Source organism: Mustela nivalis (genome assembly GCF_964662115.1).
Source record: "Mustela nivalis genome assembly, chromosome: 10".
NCBI lineage: Eukaryota > Metazoa > Chordata > Mammalia > Carnivora > Mustelidae > Mustela > Mustela nivalis.
This window is the reverse complement of record NC_139029.1, coordinates 6,491,682-6,517,687: the sequence shown is the minus strand read 5'-3', so window position 1 is coordinate 6,517,687 and position 26,006 is coordinate 6,491,682. Positions and strand designations below refer to the sequence as shown.

Genomic DNA, 26,006 nt, shown 5'->3' with positions numbered 1-26,006 from the left:
CTCCCTTTTCCCCCTCAACCTCCATCCCCGACTCGTGCACATGCACACTCTCTAAAAATAAATAAATAAATCTTAATATATAGTTATTTAATAAAATGCACAAGCTGTGACGAGAAGACAAAACCCCAGGTACCCACCAGTTACAGAACAGGACTCTCACCTCGGCAGCTCCCCTAGCCGACCCTCCCAGATCTCCCTGCCTGCCGGCTGACTTCTGAAGCATGCCTTACTTTTCCTCATAGTTTTACCCGTGTGTTTGTACAGCATAAAGAATACAGAGAACAGCTTTACATGCTTTCAAATTTATATAAATACACTGGTTTCTTTTTTGAGTTGCTTATACAGCTACAATTTGTTTATAATTTGTGTGTGTGCACATAGTAATTCTTCTCTACTGTATTCTATTTTATGTAAATCTACCATGATTTATTTATCCACTCCCCTGTTGGTAGATACTGGGGTTGTTTCCAGTTTTTTGCTCTAAGAAAAATTCATGCAGGGCGCTTGGTGGCTCAATCATTGGGCATCTGCCTTCGGCTTGGTCATGATCTCAGGGTCTTCGGATCAAGCCCCGTACCGGGCTCCCTGCTCAGCGGGAAGCCTGCTTCTTCCTCTCCCACTCCCCCTGCTTGTGTCTCTCTCTGTCAGATAAATAAAATCTCTTAAAAAAAGTAAAAAATAAAGTAAATAAAAATTTAAAAAAAGAAAGAATAAGAAAAAAATCATGCTCCTAAGACTTTAAATGTCTGGGTATTTGGCGCCTGGGCAGCTCAGTCAGTTAAGCATCCGACTCTTGATCTCAGGTCAGGTCTTGATCTCCGAGTCATGAGTTCAAGGCCCATACTGTGCTCCATGCCAGGCATGGATCCTACTTACAAAAAAAAAAAAAAGTCTAACTGCCTAAATCTTCATCCGCAGTTTTAGTGTCTCAGTGAAATGGGGGCAGGTTATAGAGACACATGACTGGGCGGGAGTCAGATATGCAGCTCCCAGAATGCATCCTGAGAAAATGCAGCAGTCCACCTCTGCAGTTAGAGCACATGGTGTGGAGGTGGAGAAGTCCTGCTGAAGATCTGGCCTTATCCTACATCTCCAGCCACACGAAAGCACTCTGGATGCTGTTTTATGAAGTTTACAACTCAGTCTGATCGAACTAATTATGGCTTATCCCAGAAGAGACTTAAGAAGACCTCATTCTGGGGCGCCTGGGTGGCTCAGTGGGTTAAGCCGCTGCCTTCGGCTCAGGTCATGATCTCAGGGTCCTGGGATCGAGTCCCGCATCGGGCTCTCTGCTCAGCGGGGAGCCTGCTTCCTTCTCTCTCTCTGCCTGCCTCTCTGCCTACTTGTGATCTCCCTCTGTCAAATAAATAAATAAAATCTTTAAAAAAAAAAAAAAAAAAAAAAGAAGACCTCATTCTGATTATTGGTTAGAAAACACATTCTGATTTAAAAGAATTCCTTTCAAAAGTCTTTCTTTCCAAACTTCCACTTTGTTCCTTCCTCCATTCCAAATTTTCATTAATGGACATGAAGTCATTCTTTGTATCAGTTATGATGTGCAGCATTGCATTTAGAAATGTACATGTGTGAATAAAAAAGCCTTTAAAAATGTACCATGTTAGTAATTAACAGGGGGAAATCTGGGTCCCTTCTAGTCCACTAAGTTTGGGGCACTAAAACAACAAAAGACCTTGGACAAGAGAAGACTGATAAATACATGAAGGAGACTTAGCAAAAGGCCAGCTAGAGACACGTCCCTGTGGTTAAAGGCGAAGCAAACACAGTTTAATCACCTAAAGGACCATGTGGGAACCAGCTTTACCTACCCTCCTGTTTTTCTGAGGGGAATTCATGCGGTTTCAAAGTCTCCACATTTACCATTAATGTGAGCAGTTCAACCATTAATTCTGCCCCACTTTCCTTTTTAAGAGTAATTAGACAATTAAAAAAAATGCTTCCAAAGTGGGAGAAACTTGGAATATAATGGGATTTATTTATTTATTTATTTAACAGACAGAGATCACAAGTAGGCAGAGAGGCAGGCAGAGAGAGAGGAAGGGAAGCAGACTCCCTGCTGAGCAGAGAGCCTGATGTGGGGCTCGATCCCAGGACCCTGGGATCATGACGTGAGCTGAAGGCAGAGGCTTCAACCCACTGAGCCACCCAGGCGCCCCATAACGGGATATTTTTAAACGAAGATATTTGTATGCATGTGGGTCTCCAAAATGTCAAGGCAGTAACATTTATCTGTGCCATGGAAAATATTCTCTCTGAAACAAGAAAGTACTTAAATAAAACTGCTACTACTCGGTTTTCAGATCTGGCACGTTCCCTAAAGTACTCTTCACCCTCTTCTACTTTTTTGTAAGAGACCTTATGGCAGGAACATTCCACTGCATTCCATGTGCAATCAGTTATAACCCCTATGAGCAACCGCCCAGGCCAGCTTGCCGGCACAGCAGTCTTTTAATGCAGCTAACACATGTGGCTACAGCAAATTCATTTCATTTTTTGCAACAAAATGCACACTTTCTCCCAATCTTGAGCCCAACTTTTTTTAGTAAGCCATTAATACTTTCTAACCAAGCAGTTTGTTTAAAGTCTCTTATATAAAATTATTTGGATTATATTTTAGTCAAATTACTAAGAAATCGCCATATAAAACTGAAAAGAGAAAAAGAAAACATTAGTAGAAAACTGAAACCACCAAAAAATCTAGAGGAAAAAGTCTCTCATACAATTAATTAGTTTTCCAAGAACAATACCTTTCAAAGGAACCAAAATTACCACAATATTTCTGAGCCATAATAAAGTAGTTAGCTAAGAAACCAACCCTACTTTTTCCAAAGCTAACTCATCAAATGAGGATTTTTCTTTCAGTACACTAATGTTAATTTAAGAGTCACAAAATTCTGGGGGTGCCTGGCTGACTTAGTTGGTAGAGCATGCAACTCCTGGTCTTGGGATCATGAGTTCAAGCCCCACACTGGGGGTGGAGTCTGCTTTCAAAAAATGTTAATAAATCAATTAAATAGAAAAAAAACAAGTGTTGGGGAGCCTGGGTGGCTCGGTCATTAAGCGGCTGCCTTTGACTCAGGCCATGATCCCAGGATCCTAGCATCGAGCCTAGGATCCTCTCTTACTGTCTCTCTCTCTGTCAAATAAATAATTTGGCTCAGGTTGTGATCTCAGGGTACTGGGACAGAGCCCCACATCGGATTCTCTGCTCAGTGGGGAGCCTGCTTCACCCTCTCTCTCTGCCTACCTCTCTACCTACTTGTGATCTCTCTGTCAAATAAAAAAATCTTTTAAAAGAATTAAAAATTAAACAAACAAACAAATAAATAAATAAGTGCCACAAATTTCTCCTAAATGTGTATGTGCAGAGATGCAATGTGGTATAGCCAGATGGTCAGGAATACCATATCTAGTCATAACACTAGCAAGTTCTAAAAAGTTGCAATTCAGAAATTTTCCAAAATATACTAGATATTTACTTTAAATCCTCCTACTCCACAAGGTCCAGCTGAAACGCCCTATCATCTACACATCTTACATGTGTCCTTTGCCAAACTCACACCTGCACTTATAAAAAACCCTCGTTTTTGGCAATTATCACTTTGATCACTTTTCCTTCGTACTGGGTTTATTTCAGTATATCTTCTGTCTTCTTCCACACACTTTTAAAACTCCTTAAAGGCAGGATCCTGTAGTATATACAACTCTGTGATTCCTACAGACTAACAATAGAGCACACTCTCGAAAAAGAAAGGAAAAGGGTAAGGCAGAGCAGAACTACCCAGCCCGTAGTCTACAACAGTTTTGAACAAAATATGATAGAAAAAACATTTGGTAGTTGAGCACCATGCTTCACATGGTCCAAAGACTGGTTGTCATATGATCAGTATAATATCCCCAGGCCTAGTGTAACCAAATTACTACTTTTAATAAAAACTAGGCATTTCTGGGCGCCTGGGTGGCTCAGTGGGTTAAGCCGCTGCCTTCGGCTCAGGTCATGATCTCAGGGTCCTGGGATCGAGTCCCGCATCGGGCTCTCTGCTCGGTAGGGAGCCTGCTTCCCTCTCTCTCTCTCTCTGCCTGCCTCTCCATCTACTTGTGATTTCTCTCTGTCAAATAAATAAATAAAATATTTAAAATTAAAACAAAAACAAAAACAAAAAAAAAACTAGGCATTTCTTCATTAATATTTCATAAAAAGATAACTCAATACATTCAATAATTCTGGAGAGATTTTTGTGGGAGATAAGATTGGTGAAAAGAACTTACATCTTCACAAACTATGAAATTTATAGCTCATCCTCAAAAGGTTTGCTACCCACAACTGGTTTGCTACCTACTATCAATGGAAACATTTGACATTCTTCATCCACAGTGAGTATCGTATTTGGAAAATTTTACTTTTTCCCCTAAATCGACAGTATTTTCTTTATAATCAAAACAACAGGGTCAAAAAGAAATCTATATGTCTTAGAATGAATGAGCTCTAACATCTTTTTCGTAATCCATTAATAACTTCTTAGTGAGTTTCTAATCTGTATGATCAAAAAAATAGCAAAGTCAGAAAATCTAGCAGACTCAGATCCACTTTTCAAACTATCCAGAACTAAAGGAAAACTTCCAGTTTTACTACATACTATAATAGTTTTCTTCTTCTAGATGGTCAGTTATTTTTTTTTAATATTGTATTTAGTACTCAGCATATCATTATGTATATAGTAGACATAATTAACTTACACATATATTCTTTCCTGCTAAAATCTCAAAGGAAACAACTATTACAAATTATAAACATGAACTATATTATTCAGGTAAAACATACACTGCTGAGGAAAGGGATAAGAAAATAAATAAATAAAACATACGAATCAGTCAAGACTGAAAAATAAGCTAATATTATAACTTACCACTAATTAAAATGGTAAAAAACTAACTTAGAAAAAGATGTTGCTGCTTACACGGTCTCTGGAGGGAAATGAAACACAAGATGCTTCTGAGGAGAGGAACGGGTTGGTTACATGATAGGTGAGACGTGTTTTAACTGTGTATTTTTTGCAACTTTTGAATTTTATACCATGTGAATGAAGGTTCCACTTAATCACAAAAACAAAAACTGTAGCGGGGCACCTGGATGGCTCAGTCCTTAAGTGTCTGCCTTCGGCTCAGGTCAAGATCCCAGGGTCCTGGGATCCAGCCCCGAGTCTGGCTCCCTGCTCAGTGGGAAGCCTGCTTTTCTCCTTCTCCCACTCCCCCTGCTTGTATCTGCCCTCTCTCATTGTCTGTCACATAAATAAATAAAATCTTAAAAAAAAAAAAAAAACCAGGGGCACCTGGGTGGCTCAATGGGTTAAGCCTCTGCCTTCGGCTCAGGTCATGATCTCGGGGTCCTGGGATCGAGCCCCACATCGGGCTCTCTGTTCAGCAGGGAGCATGCTTCCTCCTCTCTCTCTGCCTGCCTCTCTGCCTACTTGTGATCTCTGTCAAATAAATAAAAAATCTTTAAAACAAAACTGTGGGGGAAATGAACATAATGCTATTTGACTTTGACAATGAATATAAACTTAAAGCCAATTTAGGATGTGGGCGTCTGCCTTTATAAAATCTAAAATGATTTGTCATCAAGGGAAAAAAACTAGTATCATTAGATATATATGTATATTTTAAAGATTTTTTTATTTATTTTGACAGAGAGAGAGAGAGAGAAATATCACAAGTAGGCAGAGAGGCAGGCAGAGAGAGGGGGAGGCACGCTCCCTGCTGAGCAGGGAGCCCGATGTGGGGCTTGATACCAGGACCCTGGGATCGGGACCTGAGCCAAAGGCAGAGGCTTAACCCACTGAGTCACCCAGGTGCCCTGTATCATTATTTATATTAACAAAACTTTTCCATTTGTTTTTGTTACATAATAAATTGATTTTTGCATTTAATGAATGTGGCCTTTTAATACTTATTTTCTTCTTACAAGTTTTTAGTAAGATTCGCAACACTATAAGGAAAGTTGCAACAGATACCCTTCGCACTGGGGATTTTTCCTGGCTAGTTCAGTATGCAAAACGTATCACTGAGAAAAGTAGTTCTTTTTAGGATTAATTCTGACTCCTGATCCAGGATTTTCTGAAGTCTACCTTTTAAAAGAACTTGTGATATATACCAGCATTTTTAGAGGCAATGTCAATAGCCAAAACGCCTCTAAACTAAGTTATGATTAAACACATTTTGCAGAGAGAAACAAGAGCTCAATAATGAGGATTTACTGGGTTCACTTCAGCAGCACATATACTAAAATTGGAAGGCCACAAATTAGCATGGCCCCTGTGCAAAGATTTAGTTACATACTCTGTAAAATGTAACCCTTAAAATGAAGCACCATAATAACATAGTTTAAATGAGTGACATTTAAGAGCATAAACATTTCTTCTCAGGGCACCTGGGTGGCTCAGTTGGTTAAGCGTGTTCAGCATCTAACTTCAGCTCAGGTCATGATCTTGGGGACTCCAGTGGGGAGTCTGCTTGTCTCTCTGCTCCTTCCCATTCCCACCCCCCATTCCTGCTCTCTTTCAAATAAATTAAACTGTTTATAAACAAACAAACATTTGTTCTCTAGTTCAATTACAAATGTAGCTCAAACTTTAAGGAGTAAATGATCAATATTGACCATTCTTAATACACAATTTTTTTTCCTCTTTTTTTTTTTTTTTAAAGATTTTATTCATTCATTTGACAGAGATCAGAAGTAGACAGAGAGGCGGGCGGTAGGGGGGTGGGGGAGGAGCACACTCTCCGTTGAGCAGAGAGCCCGATGCGGGGCTCGATCCTAGGACCCTGCAATCATGACATGAGCCGAAGGCAGAGGCTTTAACCCTCTGAGCCAACCAGGCGCCCCAAAAAACTTACAATTTTCATACCCTATAAAGTTCACCTTTCACCCATTTGAAGCATACAATTCAATACTAAATGTTTCATCTTTTTCTTTTACAATTACTCATAGGATATAATTCATGGATTCATATTTTTATTAAAAAAAAAAAAAAAGCTCTAATAAAAGAAGTAAACTCATAGTAACAGAGAACAGAACTCTGGTTACCAGAGGGTAGGGATGGGGGCAATGGGGAAATACTGATCGAAGGATACAAACTTACAGACCGGAGATGAGTAAGTTCTGAAGACCTGATGTACAACATAGTGACTACAGTTAATAGTAAGTATTGTGTTCTTAAAATCGGCTAAGAAATAGATCTCCAGTGTGTTTTTTTAAGATCTTATTTATTTATTTTTTGGTCAGAGAGAGAGAAAGCACAAGCATGGGGAGCAGCAGGCACAGGAAGAAGCAGGCTCCCCGCTGAGCAAGGAGCCCAATGCAGGACTTGATCCCAGGACCCCAGGATCATGACGTGAGCCAAAGGCAGACACTTAACTGCCACCCACGTGTCCCAGATGTCCAGTGTTTTCACCACACACACACACAAAAAGGGTAACTATGAGAGACAACAGATACATTAATTAGTATGGACTGTAGTAATCATTTTGCAATGTATACATACATCAGAACATCACACTGTACATCTTAAATATATACAATTTTATTTCCCACTGATAGAATCCTCTACAGAGAACACTGGCAAATGGCCCACAAATAGATAAAATCAGAATGATTTCTCCAACAACTCAGAATTAACTTGTGTGTCTGAAAGAGCAAGGATTCTGCTTTATCATAAAGTTATAGGTTTCAAGATAATACTACTTTAATAATTTGCCTACCTTACTTTAATAATGTAATAATTTAATAATACCACTACTCTAATAATTTGCCTACAGAGGGCACCCGGGTGGCTCAGATGGTTAAATGTCTGCCTTTGGCTCAGGTCATGATCTCGGAGTCCTGGGATGGGGTCCTGCATCGGGCTCCCTGGTCAGCGGGGAGTCCCATTTCTCTGCCCCTCCCCTGGCTTGTGTGCTTTCTCTCTCTCCCTCTTGCTCTCTCTCTCCCTCAGTAAATAAATAAAATCTTTTAAAAAAATAATTATAATTTGACTACAGATCCATATCAAGGCATTATTAATGCAAATACAAAATAAACCAGGTTGGGACGCCTGGGTGACTCAGTCGTTAAGCATCTGCCTTCTGCTCAGGTCATGATCTCAGGGTCCTGGGATCGAGCCCCGCATTGGGCTGTCTGCTCAGAAGGAAGCCTGCTTCTCCCTCTCACACTCCCCCTGCTTGTGTTCCCCCTCTCGCTGTGTCTCTGTCAAATAAATAAAATCTTAAAAAAAATTTAAAAATAATAAACCAGCTTAAGTCATTTTCACCTAAGCAATTATATATGAAGAAAGAAGCTAGAAACCAATGACTTAATTTCAATAATAAATCATCTTATTTGTAAAAAAAAAAAAAAAGCAAATTATTACTTATAATTTTAGTAATAAATTTTTAAGTTTATTATCAATTATAGCTATTTCTGCTGTTCAACTTGAAGAACCCTCGTAAGGGAAGAGAGTACGTTAAAACCGTCTTGGCAAGCCCAAGTACCATCTAAAATCAAGAAAGGAAAATAATCGGGACGCCTGGGTGGCTCAGTTGGTTGGACGACTGCCTTCGGCTCAGGTCATGATCCTGGAGTCCCGGGATCGAGTCCCGCATCGGGCTCCCAGCTCCATGGGGAGTCTGCTTCTCTCTCTGACCTTCTCCTCATTCATGCTCTCTCTCACTGTCTCTCTCTCAAGTAAATAAATTTTAAAAAAAAATCTTTAAAAAAAAATTTAAAAAAAAGAAAGGAAAATAATCTAAGAGCCTCAATAGATACATTTCATATCATGATTAAGTTAAAAAAGAAAACCCTGCTTACACCTTTATTATCATTAAGATTCAAATAATAATTCAAATAACTGCAGTTCTCCAGAGATTTCTCACTTGTAAAGAACAAAACAAACAGTCCATATTTCAATATGCTACAGCAAATATCACAGGGGGAAGCATTTAGTGGATCCTTCAGAGTAGCAAAGTTCAAAATTTGACTATCCAAATGTTTATTTATTCTGCTCACAGTAAGGGCAAAGAGAAAGGACAGGAAGATGAGATATAACTGACAGAAAATAACATGTACTCACTGGTCGAGTTGCCTTGCATCTGAATGATGCACTTGGACTCTTTGCTGGTCTCCCGAGAATTGAAGGGCCGAACCCGCACAGCCACCTTCACTGAGGCTCCCGACATTCTGACGGTCTTGCTATATATGTATGTATATATATGCAGTCCAGAAAGAAAATCTTTCTTCAAATCTTCTTTTGAAGTTATGTTCAAGTTTCCTTTAAAAAGAAAGCAATCCCACACAGGTAGTCAGAATTAAAGAAAGCATGGGCTACCATGAGCATTAAGGCTACTCTCTTGCCTCAGGACTATTTCTATTTTCATTTCGAGAAACCTAATCCCTATTCTTCTCATAGATCTTACATTCTCAAAGTTTCCAAATAGAAAATTAAAGACTGAAACTTATTTTCCTATTCTATTATCTCTTTCCCACACCTAAAAAGTACCTAAACTTAATAATAAAATAATAACAATAATAAATATAACTGCAAAGTAGCAGGCATCTTTCTTGTTCTCTGTTCTTCTGGATCAATCTTCAGTAATATATGAAAAACACCATATGTTTATCTGTTAACTTCACAACTGCAAAACCCCTTATTAGTGTCCTTTAAAGAAATGCTCTGAATTTCCTATACTTCAACTGCAGTTTGAAACATTCAGTTACATGATATATAATTAAACAGCAAAGGACACAGATAAGTTTAAGCAGCTCCTTCCTCTTCTAAATACCCAGGGGTTCCTTGAATTTCCACATGTACCTCATATGTACCTCATATGACCCTCACAACCATCCTTTACAATGAGCGGAGAAGTTTCCAGAGAAGGTTCTACCTTCAGATGTGCCACTGACTCATGGCAAAATCAAATCACTACGTTTTGCTACTGAATGAAGCCACAGGAAGAAATGTGAACATTTTTCAGAGGAACGGTTTCCTTCCCAACAGAACAAAACAAACACTATTTGATGAAAAGAACCCGTCTACGTAATGTCCACCAGAAACGACAGATCTCAATCCGCACTCTATCCATTATATAAACATTTTCAAGAGGAAACAAACGAAAGAAAAAATTGAAAAAGAAAACCACACATAAGTCCAATTGTCAGGGAACCCCAATAAAACTTCAATTTCATTTTTCCCACATAATGAAATAGAGACCTGCAATCCTAAACCACAGCTGCACAACTACTAATGCTTTTCCAGTAAGAAAAGGCAAAAATCAACCAAAACAAAACAAAGTAAAAACCAAAAGCCACTCCCTACCTCATTACCCTTATTTTCTTAAGGACACTATTTAAAATTCTTGTTTTTTGGGACACGCCTCTTGTCCATCTCCCACACCTCCATCCAGATGCTCAGAGCTCTTGTTTGCTACCACTCAGACGAGAGCCCGATGAAAGGGCTCAGGAGATGTCTGCTGAAGGGGTGAATGAATGCACCACAGCTGACCGCTGAACAATATGGGCTCGAAAAGCACAGGTCCATTTGCACATGGATTTTTTTGACAAATATATTTCCTCTGTTATAATTTTCTTAACATTTTCCTGTCTCGTTTTTGTAAGAAAATGGTATGTAACACATGTATACCATACAAAATGTCTGTTATTCAACTCATTATGTTATCAGTAAGGCTGATACTATACTAACAGTGGGCTGTTAGCAGTTAAATTTTGGGGAGTCACGAGTTATATATGGATTTTCCCCTTCATGGGAGGAGGGGAAAGGCACCCCTAACCCCTAAGTTGTTCAAGGGTTAGCTGTATATTTCCCAGTTTGAGAAGTATCTGTTCAAGTCCTTTGCCTGGTTTGCTGACATTTTTGGTTTTGTTTCAAATAATTTTAATATTTATTGGTATTAATCTTTTTGATATTTGCTGTGATGTTTTTCCAGTCTGTTTCCCATTTTATTTAGCATTAAACAGATGGTTGTTTAATATATCAAACATTTATTATAATCACATTTATCAAATGAAGCTTGGAGTTATTAACTCTCCCAGTCAATAGAGCATCACCCATAGTCACTAACTGAGCACTCTGCCACGAGTGAACAGTATTCTGAAAAAGCAACACAGAACACATCTCAAGCCCCCCGCCGCAGGGTTCACTGTGATATACAGCCACAACCGAACACTTAACACGCTCCATTATCTTCTCCCCCAAACTAACAATCTCTGTCAATCTTGCCATTTCTATCTGACCTCACACCATAAACCTTGCAGTCAGGTGTGGTTTTTTTTTTTTTCTTTGAATCCTTTTATTAGTATTACATCATTGATATGCCATATCAAAACTTTTAAAACACAAGTTTGCATATTTCTATCAATTCCTTCCTCTCATTCCCATCCCACTGGCATTACCCTGACCCACTGCCACTGCCTAACCTAGTCCTCACTACCTCTTGCCTAGCATACTTGCAATAGTGGAACTGATCTTTGAGCTTTTCATTTGACTCCAACAGTCCTTACACAAAACTGCACAAAACAACCACACAGGGGTCTTGTGAAAAGCAAATAAGCCTGGTATTTAACAGTTCTGAAACAGGAATTCTGGTTTTTCATTCCCCAAAAATTATGCTGCAAATCTCTTAACCTTGCTGCAACACTAACCTTTCTAAAGCATGACTTTCAATTTCATTTCCAAACTCAAGAATCTTCTCTTGCTCCCCATGATTACAACATTAAGACCAAAGTCAAGGCAGGCACTCTGTGTTCTAATCAGGCTCCTTGACCATCCCCCACACATGCTCTTTCACATTTTCTAATAATTTCTCCCTACAATGGATATGGGAATTTTCATTTTGCTCCTATTTGATGGGCCAGCTGTAGTCTTAGCTCTTCCTAAATGACTACCCAAATACTCCAGGAATCACTGGTATTTCCTACAGCACGTTATAGCCCCAAACACACGATGAGAACCCTGCTATTATTTCATGTGACTACAGTCTATCTTGTACTGTTATAGCTTCCCAAAGTGAAATTCTTATTGCCTTGAAAAAAAATCTTTGAACTTGGGTTCCTTGAAAAAATGGCTAATTCCAAGGCTGGGCAAGAAATTTCAAAATGATCCTGGGACATTTTATTTTGATCACAAGCAAGAAATCTATCAAAGATGAACAGAGTCATGGCAAAAGGACATAAGTACCAACTTAAAGGGCTCCCAAACATGGAATAATCAGAGCATAAGAGTAAATACATTCATACAAACCACAAATGGATGGAGAACATCAAATATATAAATTCACAGGTTTATAATACTTTTAAAAAGCCTCATTATTCTGAAAACTGACAAATAAAAGAGATAAGCATACACCCAATCTGTATATTCTGAATAAACTATAGCTGGACAGTCAATGAGGGCAAGTTCTTCTCACACACACACACACACACACACAGACTGGCTAATAATTGCAGAAGAGATAACAATTGGAAATGTCACCATTTTCCAACCCTACTGATAGAAAAGCTCTCTGCAACAATCGTCACTAGCTGCCAAGGACGGGGGGGAAAGCCTTGGATGATGAATGGTTGGTTGATGTGGGAACATTTTATTGCTTGGATTAGGCTGACAGTAACTGAGCCAAATAATCTTAACATCGCTAAAAGTGGGACACGTAGGTGGTCTATGCTTGCATGTGTACTGCTATGGGAAACACATAGCACCACCTAGGAAGCATTCTTATCCTACCCTCTTAAAAAAAAAAAAAAAAAAAAAAAGCCTAAGCTTCAGCTCAGACTACCAGTTACAGGACACATAGGGGAGCAAATGAAAAATTTAAATGACACTTGAAAGATCCAATCAGCTAAACCCAGAATATAGAAGAATCTACTGGTCAATACACCCAGTTTCTTAAAATAAATAGCATGGGGGAGAGGGGGTATAATAAAAGAGACTTGTATTAGTTACCAACCAAATGCATAATTTTTTTAATCAAGAAACTCCACCAAAAAAAATTTTTTTTCTTAGGTATCAGATTAATCTGAACACAGACTGGGTATCAGATAATGTCAGGAAATTTGTTAGGGGAAGAGAGAAGAAGTAAGTTTGCCAAAATGACAGTCATTGAATACTGTAGATATTTAAGTTAAAAAAACAAAACCTTCCAGTGCCTGGTTGGCTCAGATGGTTAAGGACCTGCCTTCCGCTCCAGTCATGATTCCAAAATCCTGGGATGGAGTCCGGTATCAGGCTTCCTGCTCCTCGGGGAGCCTGCTTCACCCTCTGCCTGCCTCTCTCTCTCTCTCTCTCTCTCATGAATAAATAAAATCTTTTTTAAAAAGTGACTTAAAACAAAAACAAAAACAAACCCTTCTTCTTTTGTATTCTATTCAAGGCCTGCCAAAGTGTTGAATGCTGCTGACTGATTTACAGACAGACAACAAAGACTAAACCGCCTTTGCAGGAATTTAGATACAAAGAATCACCCATTCTTAACTGGGAACCAAAACACCAACATCTCTAACACCTGCTTGCTCCTTCTATCCAACTAATCTACTGACAAATAGCTTCACATATAAAATTTCTTTCCTTTTCTACCCCTGCCATCCCTTTTAGATCTGCAGTATTTCTTAGCCAAGACTGTTAACCTCACCGCTTTCTCTCGCTTCCTTCCACCCCAGCCCTGCTGCCCATACCGCCTCGTTCATTTGCTCCGTCCACACCACGCAGTACTGACAAACTGGTCTTCCTGAAGCACAGGTCTGTTCATGTCTGTGTCCAGTTAAAAATCCTCAAAGTTCATCTCCTCTCTCCCAGGCAATGACTGCACTTCCCACACTGGCATTCAATGTGTCCTTTTAACATAAACCACCTATTTTGACAAGCCCACAAAACACTCCTTCCGTCCACATTCCCTAACAACCACCCACCAGAGCGCTTCCTGGAAGTTTATCATGCTTTTCTGTGCCTTTGCTCCAATGCTCCAGAAGGAACACTGTGCCCATCTTCCTCCACCATTCTTCTCAAAATCCAACTTATTCTTCTAAGATCTTGTACGCCACCTGTGTCCATAGCCCTCACAGAATCTCCCCACCTCCCACACTAAATTCTAATGCTTCTCCAGTTATTACGACTCAACTCACAGACCTTAGTGAGGCCAAGGAAGTTATTTACTTTTCTTATCTCTACTATGTATTTTAAGTTCCTTGTAGACAAAAACTTAATTTTAGTCGTGTTTCTAAGCCCCTAGATACAAGGTCTTGAATATGGGAGCTAAAATATTTTGGTTGAATTCCTGGTTATTGTGTCAACAGGCTGATGCCTGAATGGCATGAATAAACCCCGTAAGCTGTTCCAAAATAGACAAGTCATCTGATCACAATAAAAAAGGATAAAATTAATTTCAAATTTTTTCCTAACTAAAAAAGCTAACAGGGGAGGCTGGGTGGCTCAATCAGTTAAGCAGCTGCCTTTGGCTCAGGTCATGGTCCCAGCATCCTGGGATCAAGTCCCTCATCAGGCTCCCTGCTCAGCGGGGAGCCTGCTTCTCCCTCTCCTTCTGCCTGCCGCTCTGCCTACTTGTGCTCTCTCTCTGTCAAATAAATAAATAAAATCTTTTAAAAGTGGGGGGGCGCCTGGGTGGCTCAGTGGGTTAAAGCCTCTGCCTTCGGCTCAGGTCATGATCCCAGGGTCCTGGGACCGAGCCCCACATTGGGCTCTCTGCTCAGCAGGGAACCTGCTTCCTCCTCTCTCTCTGCCTGCCTCTCTGCCTACTTGTGATCTGTCAAATAAATAATAAATCTTAAAAAAAAAAAAAAAAGCTAACAGTAATTCTTTTTTGGAAGTGGTAAGTACATTTTAAAATTACTTTCCCCCCAAACAAATAAAATTACTTTTCTCAAACAATTTGAACCTAAATATAATTTTTTTTTTTAATTTAACTGTCTTAAGTTAAAACTGCAACCATCTTGGGGTGCCTGGGTGGCTCATTCAGTTAAGTGTCTGCCTTTGGCTCAGGTCATGACTCCAGGGTCCTAGCATCGAGTTCCACCCTGGGCCCTCTGATCAGTGCAGAACCTAAGTCCACCTCTCCCTCTGCCTGCCCCTCTGCCTCCTTGTGCTCTGCCTCTGTCAAATAAATAAAATCTTAAATAAACAAACAAAAACCAACCTGCAACCATCTTCACAAGCGAGTTAAAATTTTACACAGTCGGGCGCCTGGGTGGCTCAGTCAGTTAAGCGTCTGCCTTCAGCTCAGGTTCTGATCCTGGGGTCCTGGGATGGAGCCCAGCATCACATCAGGCTTCCTGCTCTGCAGGGAGTCAGCTTCTCCCTCCCACCCTCCCCCTCTGCTCATGCTTACTCCTCCTCCCTCTTTTTCTCTCAAATAAACAAAATCTTTTAAAAAATCTTTTATATAGGAAGCTACAGTTAAATGAACTACAGAAAGTGTTACTTTGCTACTTCTCTACTACTATAAACAATATCTCTTTATAACAGAATTAGACCAAAGAATTACAGCTTCAAAATCCCCTGGCTCTTTAAGAAAAATTACAAATTATATAAGCCTGAAATCAAGCTAAAATTCCAGTTGGAACCAGTAGTTACAGAATACTTTCCGGAAGTTATAGGAAACCAATACTTCTAATTAGTATAAAAATTACTCTCCAAGCTTCGAGCAGTCAAAGGAAGAAGGCAGGTAGGAAACACAATCACACATAGTCCAAATCACTTACACAGCCTCAGTTCTAGACTGTTCCTCTGACTGGTTTTCCTTCCTATGACACACAATTAGAAGCATCAGGAAAGCGGAATGGAGCAAAAATTCCAAAGCATTCACTAACAATAAAGGGATAATAAACATGCCAAATTTATTTGAATTTTTCTGAATTTTTGCCCAATTGCTTAACTTTGACCTTGTGCAACTGAACTTGCCCTCAGAGGTTCCCTGGACTGTTAGGAACCTAAGGAGAACATTAATTCTCAAACTGACCTTTCAGTAAAGTGAATAAACAGGAGTGAAATAATACTAGTTTCTGGTTGGCTTGTTCTTATATTCCTTTTCTATATAGAACAGTCAAGATTATACTCCTAAAACAAGTCAGTTCATGTCATTTCCTCTACTTAAAAACTGTCCATTGGTTTCTGCATCCTCAGAACATAACCTAAAAATTCAAGGGCCTCCACAATCCAACCTCCTTCCCCAGCATCCATTTTCACTGACCAGCTTCAAGGCTTCTTCTCCACCAAGCACCCTCTTACTGCACCAAACACGCTGCTCCTGGAAGCTCAAGCTCCCTTCTCAACCTATCGGAAGTCCACATCTTTTAAGAATAAGGTCAAATACCACCATGAAGCAGGAAGTGTAAAGTCACACATTCCGGCTCCTTTCTGAGCCAAAACTGATACCTTCCCTTTGCTCCTTAAAAATGTTGTGTTGGTTTTCTTTTTTTTTTTTTTTTAAGATTTTATTTATTTATTTGACCGAGAGAGATCACAAGTAGGCAAAGAGGCAGGCAGAGAGAGAGAAGGGGGGAAGCAAGCTCCCTACTGAGCAGAGAGCCCAATGCGGGATTCAATCCCAGGATCCTGAGATCATGACCTGAGCCGAAGACAGAGACTTAACCCACTGAGCCACCCAGGAGCCCCTGTTGTGTTGATTCTTCATGTTCCTGCTTCTTCCACCTGTCCTGTGTTGTAGTCAGTAGTTCACTTAACTCTCATGCACTGATAAGTATTCAGTACATGTTTGTCACAAGTGAAAATAGAATTTAACCAAGAAATTCAGTCTTTTACATTCAATATTCACACAATTTGCTACACAGCAGCAAATTTATAATAGAAACAAGCAGTCTACTTAAAAGATCATCTTTTCCAATGAATTATATCTTAAAAAATGAATGGGTTCCCAAAAGTAAGTCTCTGGAGCTAGTGAGCCCATTCTGAGATGCTATAAAAACTTTGTTATTATAAATTTTGCATCTCTCAGGCAAATAATTTCCACGAGGACCAAGCAGACTTTAGGACCCAATACTGTTTCACTGGCCATGGCTATACTGCTAAAATGCCCCCCTCAAAGGTAAGAATTTATTTTTCTATGTGTATGAATTACCTGTCTATTCTTGATCTTTGACTCAATGAATAAAAACCAGCCATAAGCCAAGCTGTGAAAGCTCAAAATGAATCACATGTTGGAAAAGCTTTTTTCTGCATTCTAACCCAATGCCAAGAATCAGACTGCACAGAGCCTCCTGACAGCTCAGATCTTCAATCTCGAATGGGGTTAAACTAGCTCACCCAGACTCTCCAACTGTTTTCTCTTCACCATTACCTAAAATAAGTTTTAAAATACAGTTTTGAATTTATCAGACACATATCTTCCTGTCACTGCAATTAATAAATCAAGGATCCGGGTGCCTGGGTGGCTCAGTGGGTTAAGCCTCTGCCTTCAACTCAGGTCATGATCTCAAGGTTCTGGGATCGAGTCCCACATCGGACTCTCTGCTCTACAGGGAGCCTGCTTCCTCCTCTCTCTCTCTCTCTGCTTGCCTCTCTACCTACTTGTGATCTGTCTCTGTCAGATAAATAAAATCTTAAAAAAATAAAAATAAATAAATCAAGGATCCTCTTTTTCACCGGTAACATGATTTTACTCATAAACCAAGAGGTACATCAAGAGATAACAGCCCGGTGCCTGAGTGGCTCAGTGGGTTAAGTCTCTGGTCTTCAGCTTGGATCATGGTTTCAGAGTCCTGGGATCGAGCCCTGAATCAGGCTCTCTGCTCGGCAGGGATCCTGCTTCCTCCCTCTTCTCTCTGCCTGCTGCTCTGCCTACTTGTGATCTCTATCTGTCAAATAAATAAATAAAATCTTTAAAAAAAGAAAAAGAAAGAAAGAAAAAAAGATAGATAGATAGATAGATAGATAACACCTCCAAGGCGCACCTGGCTGGCTCAGTTTGTAAAGCATGTCACTCTCGATCTCAGGATCATGTGTTTGAACTCCTCACTGGGCACAGAGCTTTAAAAAAATAATAATTAAAAAGAGAAACAGCTCCTATGGCATAAAATCAACTATTCTAAATGAAAGTGATTTTTTTTTCTCTTTCAAAATCTGGGTAGTTAATACTTTATCTAGTAAGTCCATTCTGTTCTAATATCCGAAGCTATGTCTCATAATTTTATTGTAGCAGATCTGCTGGGAATTCTGGCACTCAAATCCCACATTCCACTGACACTCTTCTATTGTCAAAGTGGATGACAGACAACACCTTCTTCTGGAATTGTCCAGGCTAAAATGAACTCAGCTCAGCTATAGTGTAGAAATGGTAAGTTTAAATCAGAGGCTAATTCAAATTTGGTAGAGGTTGAGTCCCTGCCCTTAAAGAAACAACAAGCAAGCAAGAAAGAAGGAAGGAATGAACACATTGGTATGAGCCAAGGTTCCCTCCTTCTGAAACATCCCCATGACCACACCTCTGCAGCTACCAGCCTGGGTCGTAGCTCACTATCTGAGCAAGAATTCAGGTCAGACTTTTCCATGTGTTAACAACATGTCAATCTTGCCACATGATAAAAAGATACAGAAAGTTTAATAGGTATGTTTTCATTTAGGTGACAATACAAGTATTCCAGACTCTCACAAGGGAGATGCTTAACTGACTGAGCCACTCGGTGCCCCTACTGTGTCATTTCCCTAATGCTTCTCCATTTATTACAACTCAACTCACCAACCTTTCCGAGGCCAAGGAAATTACTTACTTTTCTTATCTCTACTATATATTTTAAGTTCCCTGGGGACAAAAAAATTAATTTTAGTCATGTTTCTAAGCCCCCAGATACAAAGTCTTGAATATGGGAGCTAAAATATTTTGGTTGAATTCCTGGTTATTGTGTCAACAGGCAACAGGCTGATGCCTGAATGGCATGAAGAAACACTGCTAAGTTGTTCCAAAATAGACAAGTCATCCGACCAAAAGAAAAAAAGATAAAATTAAGTTCGAATTCCTTCCTAATTAAAAAAGCTAACGGGGTGCCTGGATGGCTCAGTGGATTGAGCTCTCTGCCTTCGGCTTGGGTCATGATCCCAGGGTCCTGGAATGGAGCCCCGCATCGGTCTCTGCTCAGCAGGGAGCCTGCTTCCCCCGCCCCCCCAGCTTGCCTCTCTGCCTACCCGTGATCTCTGTCAAATAAATAAATAAAATCTTTAAAGAAAAAAAAAAAGCTAACAGGGGTGTCTGGGTGGCTCAATCAGTTAAGCAGAATATTATAATATTCTGCTGGTAAATTCAGGTGTAACTTTATATAAAGTTACATATCTGAACCATATCAGTCATATCCTGCATAAAAAAGACTTTGGTTATGGTTTAATGTTGTATTTTCAGTTTGGAAAGCAGGTGGATTACTTTTTTTAAAACGGTCTTTGAAGAACATTTTTTCCTTTTTCTCAAAGACCTGTTGAATACACTTAGTGAGTACATCCTTATATCAGGATGTCTATAACACTTTTCTCTTAGTTTTAGAATTTATTACCAAAAAAAAAAAAAAGTTGATGAACCCATATATATTTTTTTCTTTCCCCTTTTACCTTGACTTCTGAAAGTTCCAAAACTAAATTATAATAACCACATTACACAAATTGCTGTCATCTATTTATTTAGTTTTTCCTCCTGTTACACAGAGTTTTCTTTCTTATCTGTACTTTAACAGCCCCCCTTATATTTATGGTATTTGTGGCAGGCTACTTAAAACCTTTTTAGAACTGATAAGTGGTAAAAACTACAAACAAAAAAAAAGTTCCTGTAATAAACCTATTCTGCTATTTAACATCAGAAATATGTCAAAATCTAGCTTCTAAAAACAAAAGACTTTAAGAATTATATAAAAAATTGTGTTGAATTAATTTGGTAACTGTGAGTGGCCAGAAAGGCCGGCAAGATCTGAAACCAGATCCACCAAACAGAAGCAGACAAAAGTTCAGTGAAGGAGGAGTGTGAAGCAGGGACTTCCAGTGCAGCAAAGGCATGAAGTGTGTCCCCGGGTTTTAGCAATAACAGGCTGGGAACCAGCCACCAGGCAGGGGTCCGGAAGCAAGGGCCACTGAAGCCAATCTGTGGTGGGCTGGAGAGTAGCTAGGAGGCGAGAAAATGGAAACCCAAGTATCCTCCTTGCTTCCAGAACTTGGCTGTGGGAGCAGGAGAGTGAGAGCTACGAGGCAACAGGAATGAAGGGAGGATTTTTCCCCTGCTTCCCCATTTTTATTAGGAGGGACAAGCATGTCTCCACACTTTATTCCACAGCTATTTGTTAGGTGCCTACCATACGACAGGCAGTTCCAGGAGTCTGGGATAAATCGATGAATGAAACAGATAAACATCCCTGCCCCAGAGGAGCTTACGTTCCAATTCTAGTTGGGGAAGTGGGGACATGAAAATAATCATTTCTACAGAATGCTACGTGATGACAAGCACTACCAGGGAGAGAAAGTGCAGGAAAGCAGGTGGTTCAGGAGTATGGTGGGGATGCGGTGCATGTGCACTGAGGTCGGGACAGTTTAAGCGAAGACTTGAAGGAGGCGAAGGAGTGAGCCAAGCTGCTTTCCAAGGAAGACCGTTCCAGGTAGAAGAGTCAGAGCAAAGGCCCTAAGGTGGTACTGCAGGGAGACAGCGAAAGGGGAGAGAGTAACCAATACAGCAAGTCCCTGAAGACTATACACCGAGGACATCCAGAACACAGGCCAAGGGATTATTAGCTGAAATGTGGAAGAGTAACCTTTTCTCTAAGACTGAGGAAAGAAGGTAAGAAAGAAGGCAGAGAATTTTTTAAGTAGGGAAAGAGGAGGGGGGAAGTTCATGCCTTTTTTCCCCTATGAGGTGGTGTAAGGTTTTAAGCCAAGCATGGGACAGCGGAGAGGGTTGAGTAAAGCAGTCAAAGTCTCACTTAGAAGTCACTGTGTAGAACAGGGGAAGGAATAAGAGAACTACTTCAACAGACACCAAAGAACCAAAGACGGATTCAGAGGAGACCTAAGGTTACACATTAATTGTGGCACTAAACCCCAGCCCTGTGTGAGATTTCTCCAAGGCCGACTTAAAACAGAAGATATGGCGGGTAGGAAGGATGCAAGGCTGGCATCTGCATAATGGGTCTTATGGGATAATAAAGGATTAAAGACTGCAGTGCTGGTAAGAAAAGAGCTGAAGCAGTGCACCCCAGAAGTCAAGTGTACTAAAGGGAGACAAAAAAGTAAAATCTGGAAGAGGCTGATGGCCCAGGAGACGATGTGGAAGAGCACTTGGAAGGAGACTACAACAGCGAGAGCCTTCAATGATCAGAGCTTTAGATCTGAGGCACAATCTGACATTAAGACAGATCTGAGGGGGCGCCTGGCTCAGTCGTTAGGCGTCTGCCTTCAGCTCAGGTTATGATCCTGGGATCGTGTCCCATATCAGGCTCCCTGCTCTGCGGGATGCCTGCTTCTCCCTCTCCCACCCCCCTGCTTGTGTTCCCTTCTCTTGCTGTCTCTCTCTGTCAAATAAGACAAAAAACAAAAAACAGGGGCGCCTGGGTGGCTCAGTGGGTTAAGCCGCTGCCTTCCGCTCAGGTCATGATCTCAGGGTCCTGGGATCAAGTCCCGCATCAGGCTCTCTGCTTGGCAGGGAGCCTGCTTCCCTCTCTCTCTCTCTCTGCCTGCCTCTCCATCTACTTGTGATTTCTCTCTGTCAAATAAATAAATAAAATCTTTAAAAAAACAAAAAACAAAAAACAAAAAAAAAGATCCAAAGATGATGACAAAGTAGAAGGCAGCGCCACAAAACTATTCCTGGAACGGCAAGAAGCTTGTGTCTGCTTGAGCTGAAGTCAAGGAATTTTATGGTTAAAGGTAATTACAAAAGAAGTTCAGTACAGTGGTTATGCACTTATTTCTAGTAGGAAATTTCTAGAGGAAGTCATTTAGCCTCTGTTTCTTCATCTGTAAAATAGGGGGTAACAGTATCTATTTCATAAGGTTGTTACAAGGATTAAATTACTGAACAATGTAAAGTGCTTGGAAAAGAGCCTAGCACATAGAAAGGGCTCAGTCTGAGTGAGCTATGTTGTCATTATTGTTGTTGTTATTGTTTATACAGTCATTGACATCTGCCGGGATGATGTCAGAAATTCAGACAGAGGGGGAACTAAGCCAAGTATCAAAGACATCACACAGAACAATGGTGGAGGATGATATAGCTGATTGATATGCTTTGGAATAAGCGTGATATTACATCAGTGATATTAAATATAAAAAAATTTTCTTTAATCCATCAGACATTTACAATCTCGTTGACTTCAAACACATATATGAACAAGCACAAAGCAATCATGAAAGTACCGACTGAGCACTAGGTAAGTATTACATGGCAATACAGAAGGGGAAAGGCTCTGACTATAAAAACCATAGAAGCTACCACGATATGGACTAAATTGTAATAAATCACTAAGTAGTACTAAAGCTTTAAAGACCTAGAGTTAACTTTATCTTACCATGTCTGTATACAAATGGTAAAGTATAAAGAGAACTAAATCTCTACATGCACTGTCAATAAACTGGTAATGAACATCATAAAAGTAAGCATCAGTGAATCACTGGGCCATTAACCAAAAAAGTCCACCTCAAAGAGAAGTCCCAGGACAGTCACCTCTGCTTCATTTATCTTCTATTCTAATGAGCTGCACAAAGAAAAGTTCTGAAAGGGTGTGTATGTACCCACACTTTCATAACTCCAGAATTCATCAGTTTGTTCCAACAAGGCCATCTTTCAAAGAGAACGACATGAAGTAGACAGGCTATACGTTTCAAATCAGAGCTTTGGAAAATTATATCATATCAGTTTACAAGATCAAAAGGATACGCTTCACTCCTGGGAAAGACCTGCTGTGACGAGCAGCCCAGGAAGGGGTTTACAAACTACAAGGCAGGGGCCCGCTGTTGTCCTTTACTTTGTACCCAGACCAAGACCATGGCAGGGAAGGGAGCTCAAGAGTTCTGGGCTGGGAGAGACCACTGGCACTCTTCTTGAGAGTTTATTCCCGGAACAAATTGAAAATGAGAAAGAGAAAAAAGGAAAGCTGCATTCATATCTGGTCTTGGAAGGAAAAATGGTCTGTTTAAAGCCTTCAAAACTGTACTTAATGGATAAATTTTGGAAAAACATTTGATAGAGCAGAGCTGCACAGATTCATAAAATTCTGCCACCAAATCAGGTTCACAACCAGGTCTAATTTTATCAGATGCTGAAATTATATTTAACCACAATTCTTCAGATCTTTTTTTGCAAATAAAGTAACTGCAAATATTCAAAACTTAGAAATAGTCCTTAATCAGGCCATGGAGTTTTAAAACAGACATTCTGTATTTCCCTCATGTCAAAGTAATACAAAAAGCACCAGTTTCCACTGACACCATTTTTGATCAACTAAGTTTTAAAAGGAAAGCTTTATGATAAAAATACAAAAATAAAGTATTAAGACTTCTCTTAGAGAACCCTAACTGAAAATTTTCAGATAGCTCAACTTGAGAAGTTCCAGGAATTTTCTTTCATTAAGAAATAGAGTTTGAAAGCAAAGGGCACAAAGACAGGAATGCCACCTTCCAGGTCCTGTCCACATCAAGCATGTAGGAGAAGCCTGATTCACAGGCTCACACTGAATTCAGTTATTGATCATCTCCAGATCTGCTTTGCAATCGCAAGGTGTGTGTAATCCTCATACTCCGTCCCCACACAGTACATTTAACTCCACCTGCCCCATAATCCAACAGCCACACCAAGTTAATGAGAAAGCACCACCTCGCTCAAGAGAACACAAGCTAAAATTTTATTATGACTAAGCTAAGCTGACAAAATGCCAGCCTTTATGTAAAATATCCACCATGATATCACTTAAGAGCTATTCAAATCCAATCGCCACACTTTCATGGGGCTCCGACAGACCCATCTATGACACAAAGCAGCATATTCAGTGTCGGCAGAACAGCTGCCTACAGCAGTGAGAGATATGTGAGCAAGGGATCTGTTGACAATCTAATTTCAGCAACCTCCAGATTCCACAAGGATGACAACCTGCACCCTCAGAAACACTGCTGCGTGCCTCTCCCACTGTCAGAATATGCCAGGCTACTAAACCCCGCATGGTGAGCTACTCTGAAAATCCACCCATCCGGCGCAATACACTAACTCGAAGCCTCCGTCGTGGTAAACCGGCCTTAGCAACCCTCGGGTCTGCCTGTGTACTTGTAAGGGATCACCATCAGGCCTCCACGTCCAGCGCCCTGGCCACACAAGATGAACAGAGAAAACACCGGATTTCACCCCAACAGGAACGGGATCTTGAAGGCACTTGAGCACAGAAGCTCATTTAGCAACTGACCAAGGACAAAAAGTGATTCGGGAGTTCAGTCCTGGTTTTAGGGCCGGACTGTGTTGTGTTGTATGAACAATGAGCAGGCTTGCTCGAGCAGGCTCCCAACCCCCACAGCTTGGCTTCTGGCGCGGCCAGTCACCCTGAAAGCTGCCAGGGCTGTCACTCGGTGCCTCCCAGCCACCGGACTTGGCTACTAAAGGATTTGTCAGATCATCCTCCCAATATGGCTGCCAGAGTAATCCCGGGCTGCTCCACGCCGAGACCACCGCGGCCTTCCCCGCGGCGGGCCGGCAGCCCACACGCCCCCTCCCTTCGCCTCGCGCCCCCTCCCCGGGCCTCGCGCCGTCGGCTTCCCCTCCGCCCCGCCAAGCCCCTGCCTACCTTCATCTGGCAAAAGGGCACAACCCCGATCCCAGGCCCGGCTCCGACGCCGACCACGGCGGGGGCGAGGGGGTGGGGGACCCGGGAACCCCGAGCTTCAAAGCGCCGCGGCGCCCGCCGCCCGGAGCTGCAGAGTGCGCCCCCGGCGCCCGCAGCCCGCAGCCCGCAGCCCCCGCCCGCTCGCCCGCCGCGGCCGCGTCCGGAGGCTCAGGGAAGCCGAAGGCTGGCGCGGGGCACTGCGGGCGACCCAGCAGGCCGCTGCACCCGAGGCCGGGGCTCGCCCGCCCGGGAGGCTCCCCCGCCCCGCCCCGCGCCCCGGTGGGGCGGCGCGACTCCCGCCCGGCCCGGCGCTTCCTCGGCTCGGACCCCGCCCGGCCCCGGCCCGGCCTCCCCTCCCCCCGGGAACCCCCTCCCCAGCCCCGGCGGCCGCGGCGCCAACCGCCGCCCCCACCCCCGCCGCCCCCGCCTTACCTCAGCCGCGCTGCGGACCGACGGGCGGACGGACGGGCCGGGTCAGCAGGCGCCGCGGCGCGCGGGGGCGCGGGGGGCCCGACAGCGACGCTCCTCCGCGCGAGCAGCGGCAGCCGCGAGCCGCAGGGCGCCGCTCCGCAGCCCCATCACGCAGCGGCCCGGCCCCGCATCGAGGGCCGCGGCGCGGGGAGGGCGGGAGCGCGGGAGGCCGGGGCGCGAAGACGACCCGGCGGTGGCAGCTGCGGCGGACGGGGAACGACTCGGACTCGCGCTGGCGCCTCCCAAGGCTGCCGCCGTCTGACTGCCCCGCGTCGGTCCCCGCGAAGCTCCGCCCGCAGCCGCCCGCGCCGGACACCGCCCCGAGCCCGGCCGCCGCTCGTCACCTCGGCCCGCCCCGACGCCTGTGATTGACGCGGGAGGCGACCAATCGGAGCTTAGAGCTCGGGGCGGCCGGCCAATCGCAGGATGAGCCAGAGAGGGGACGGGGCGAGGAGCTGCGGAGATGCCGGGGCGCCTCCTGGTGGCCCCGACGCCCGCTCAGCTGCGGGGGTGCGGGGCTGCGGGGCTGCGGGGCAGCGGGGCAGCGGGGTTGGGGAGGCCGGCGCCCAGAGTCCCCTCCCGGGTGACCCGCGAAGGACGTGATTCGGCAGCGGTCGCGCTCGGCCCACCTGATGATCCGCCTTGCGGGGGAACAAAGCTTGGCCAAGTGGGGCGGGGC

The 26,006-nt window shown here is 42.4% G+C and overlaps 1 protein-coding gene across 11 annotated transcripts in view; it reads right to left on the bottom strand.

The window, feature by feature from the left end:
• KIF1B (kinesin family member 1B) overlaps positions 1-25,691 on the bottom strand; it is a 144,298-nt gene extending 118,607 nt beyond the window's left edge. For 5 of the 11 annotated variants that reach the window (XM_082685364.1, XM_082685373.1, XM_082685369.1 and 2 more), the window contains exons 1-2: positions 25,289-25,618; positions 9,123-9,320 (exon numbers count right to left, since the gene is read on the bottom strand). In XM_082685364.1, the coding sequence (XP_082541490.1) occupies positions 9,123-9,228 (106 nt within the window). In that variant the 5' untranslated portion in view covers positions 9,229-9,320; positions 25,289-25,618. Of the gene's footprint in view, positions 1-9,122; positions 9,321-24,817; positions 24,834-25,288 lie in introns of those variants that run through there. The other 6 variants (XM_082685368.1, XM_082685370.1, XM_082685365.1 and 3 more) reach the window with 5 other exon arrangements.
• Between the last annotated feature and the right edge of the window lie 315 nt (positions 25,692-26,006).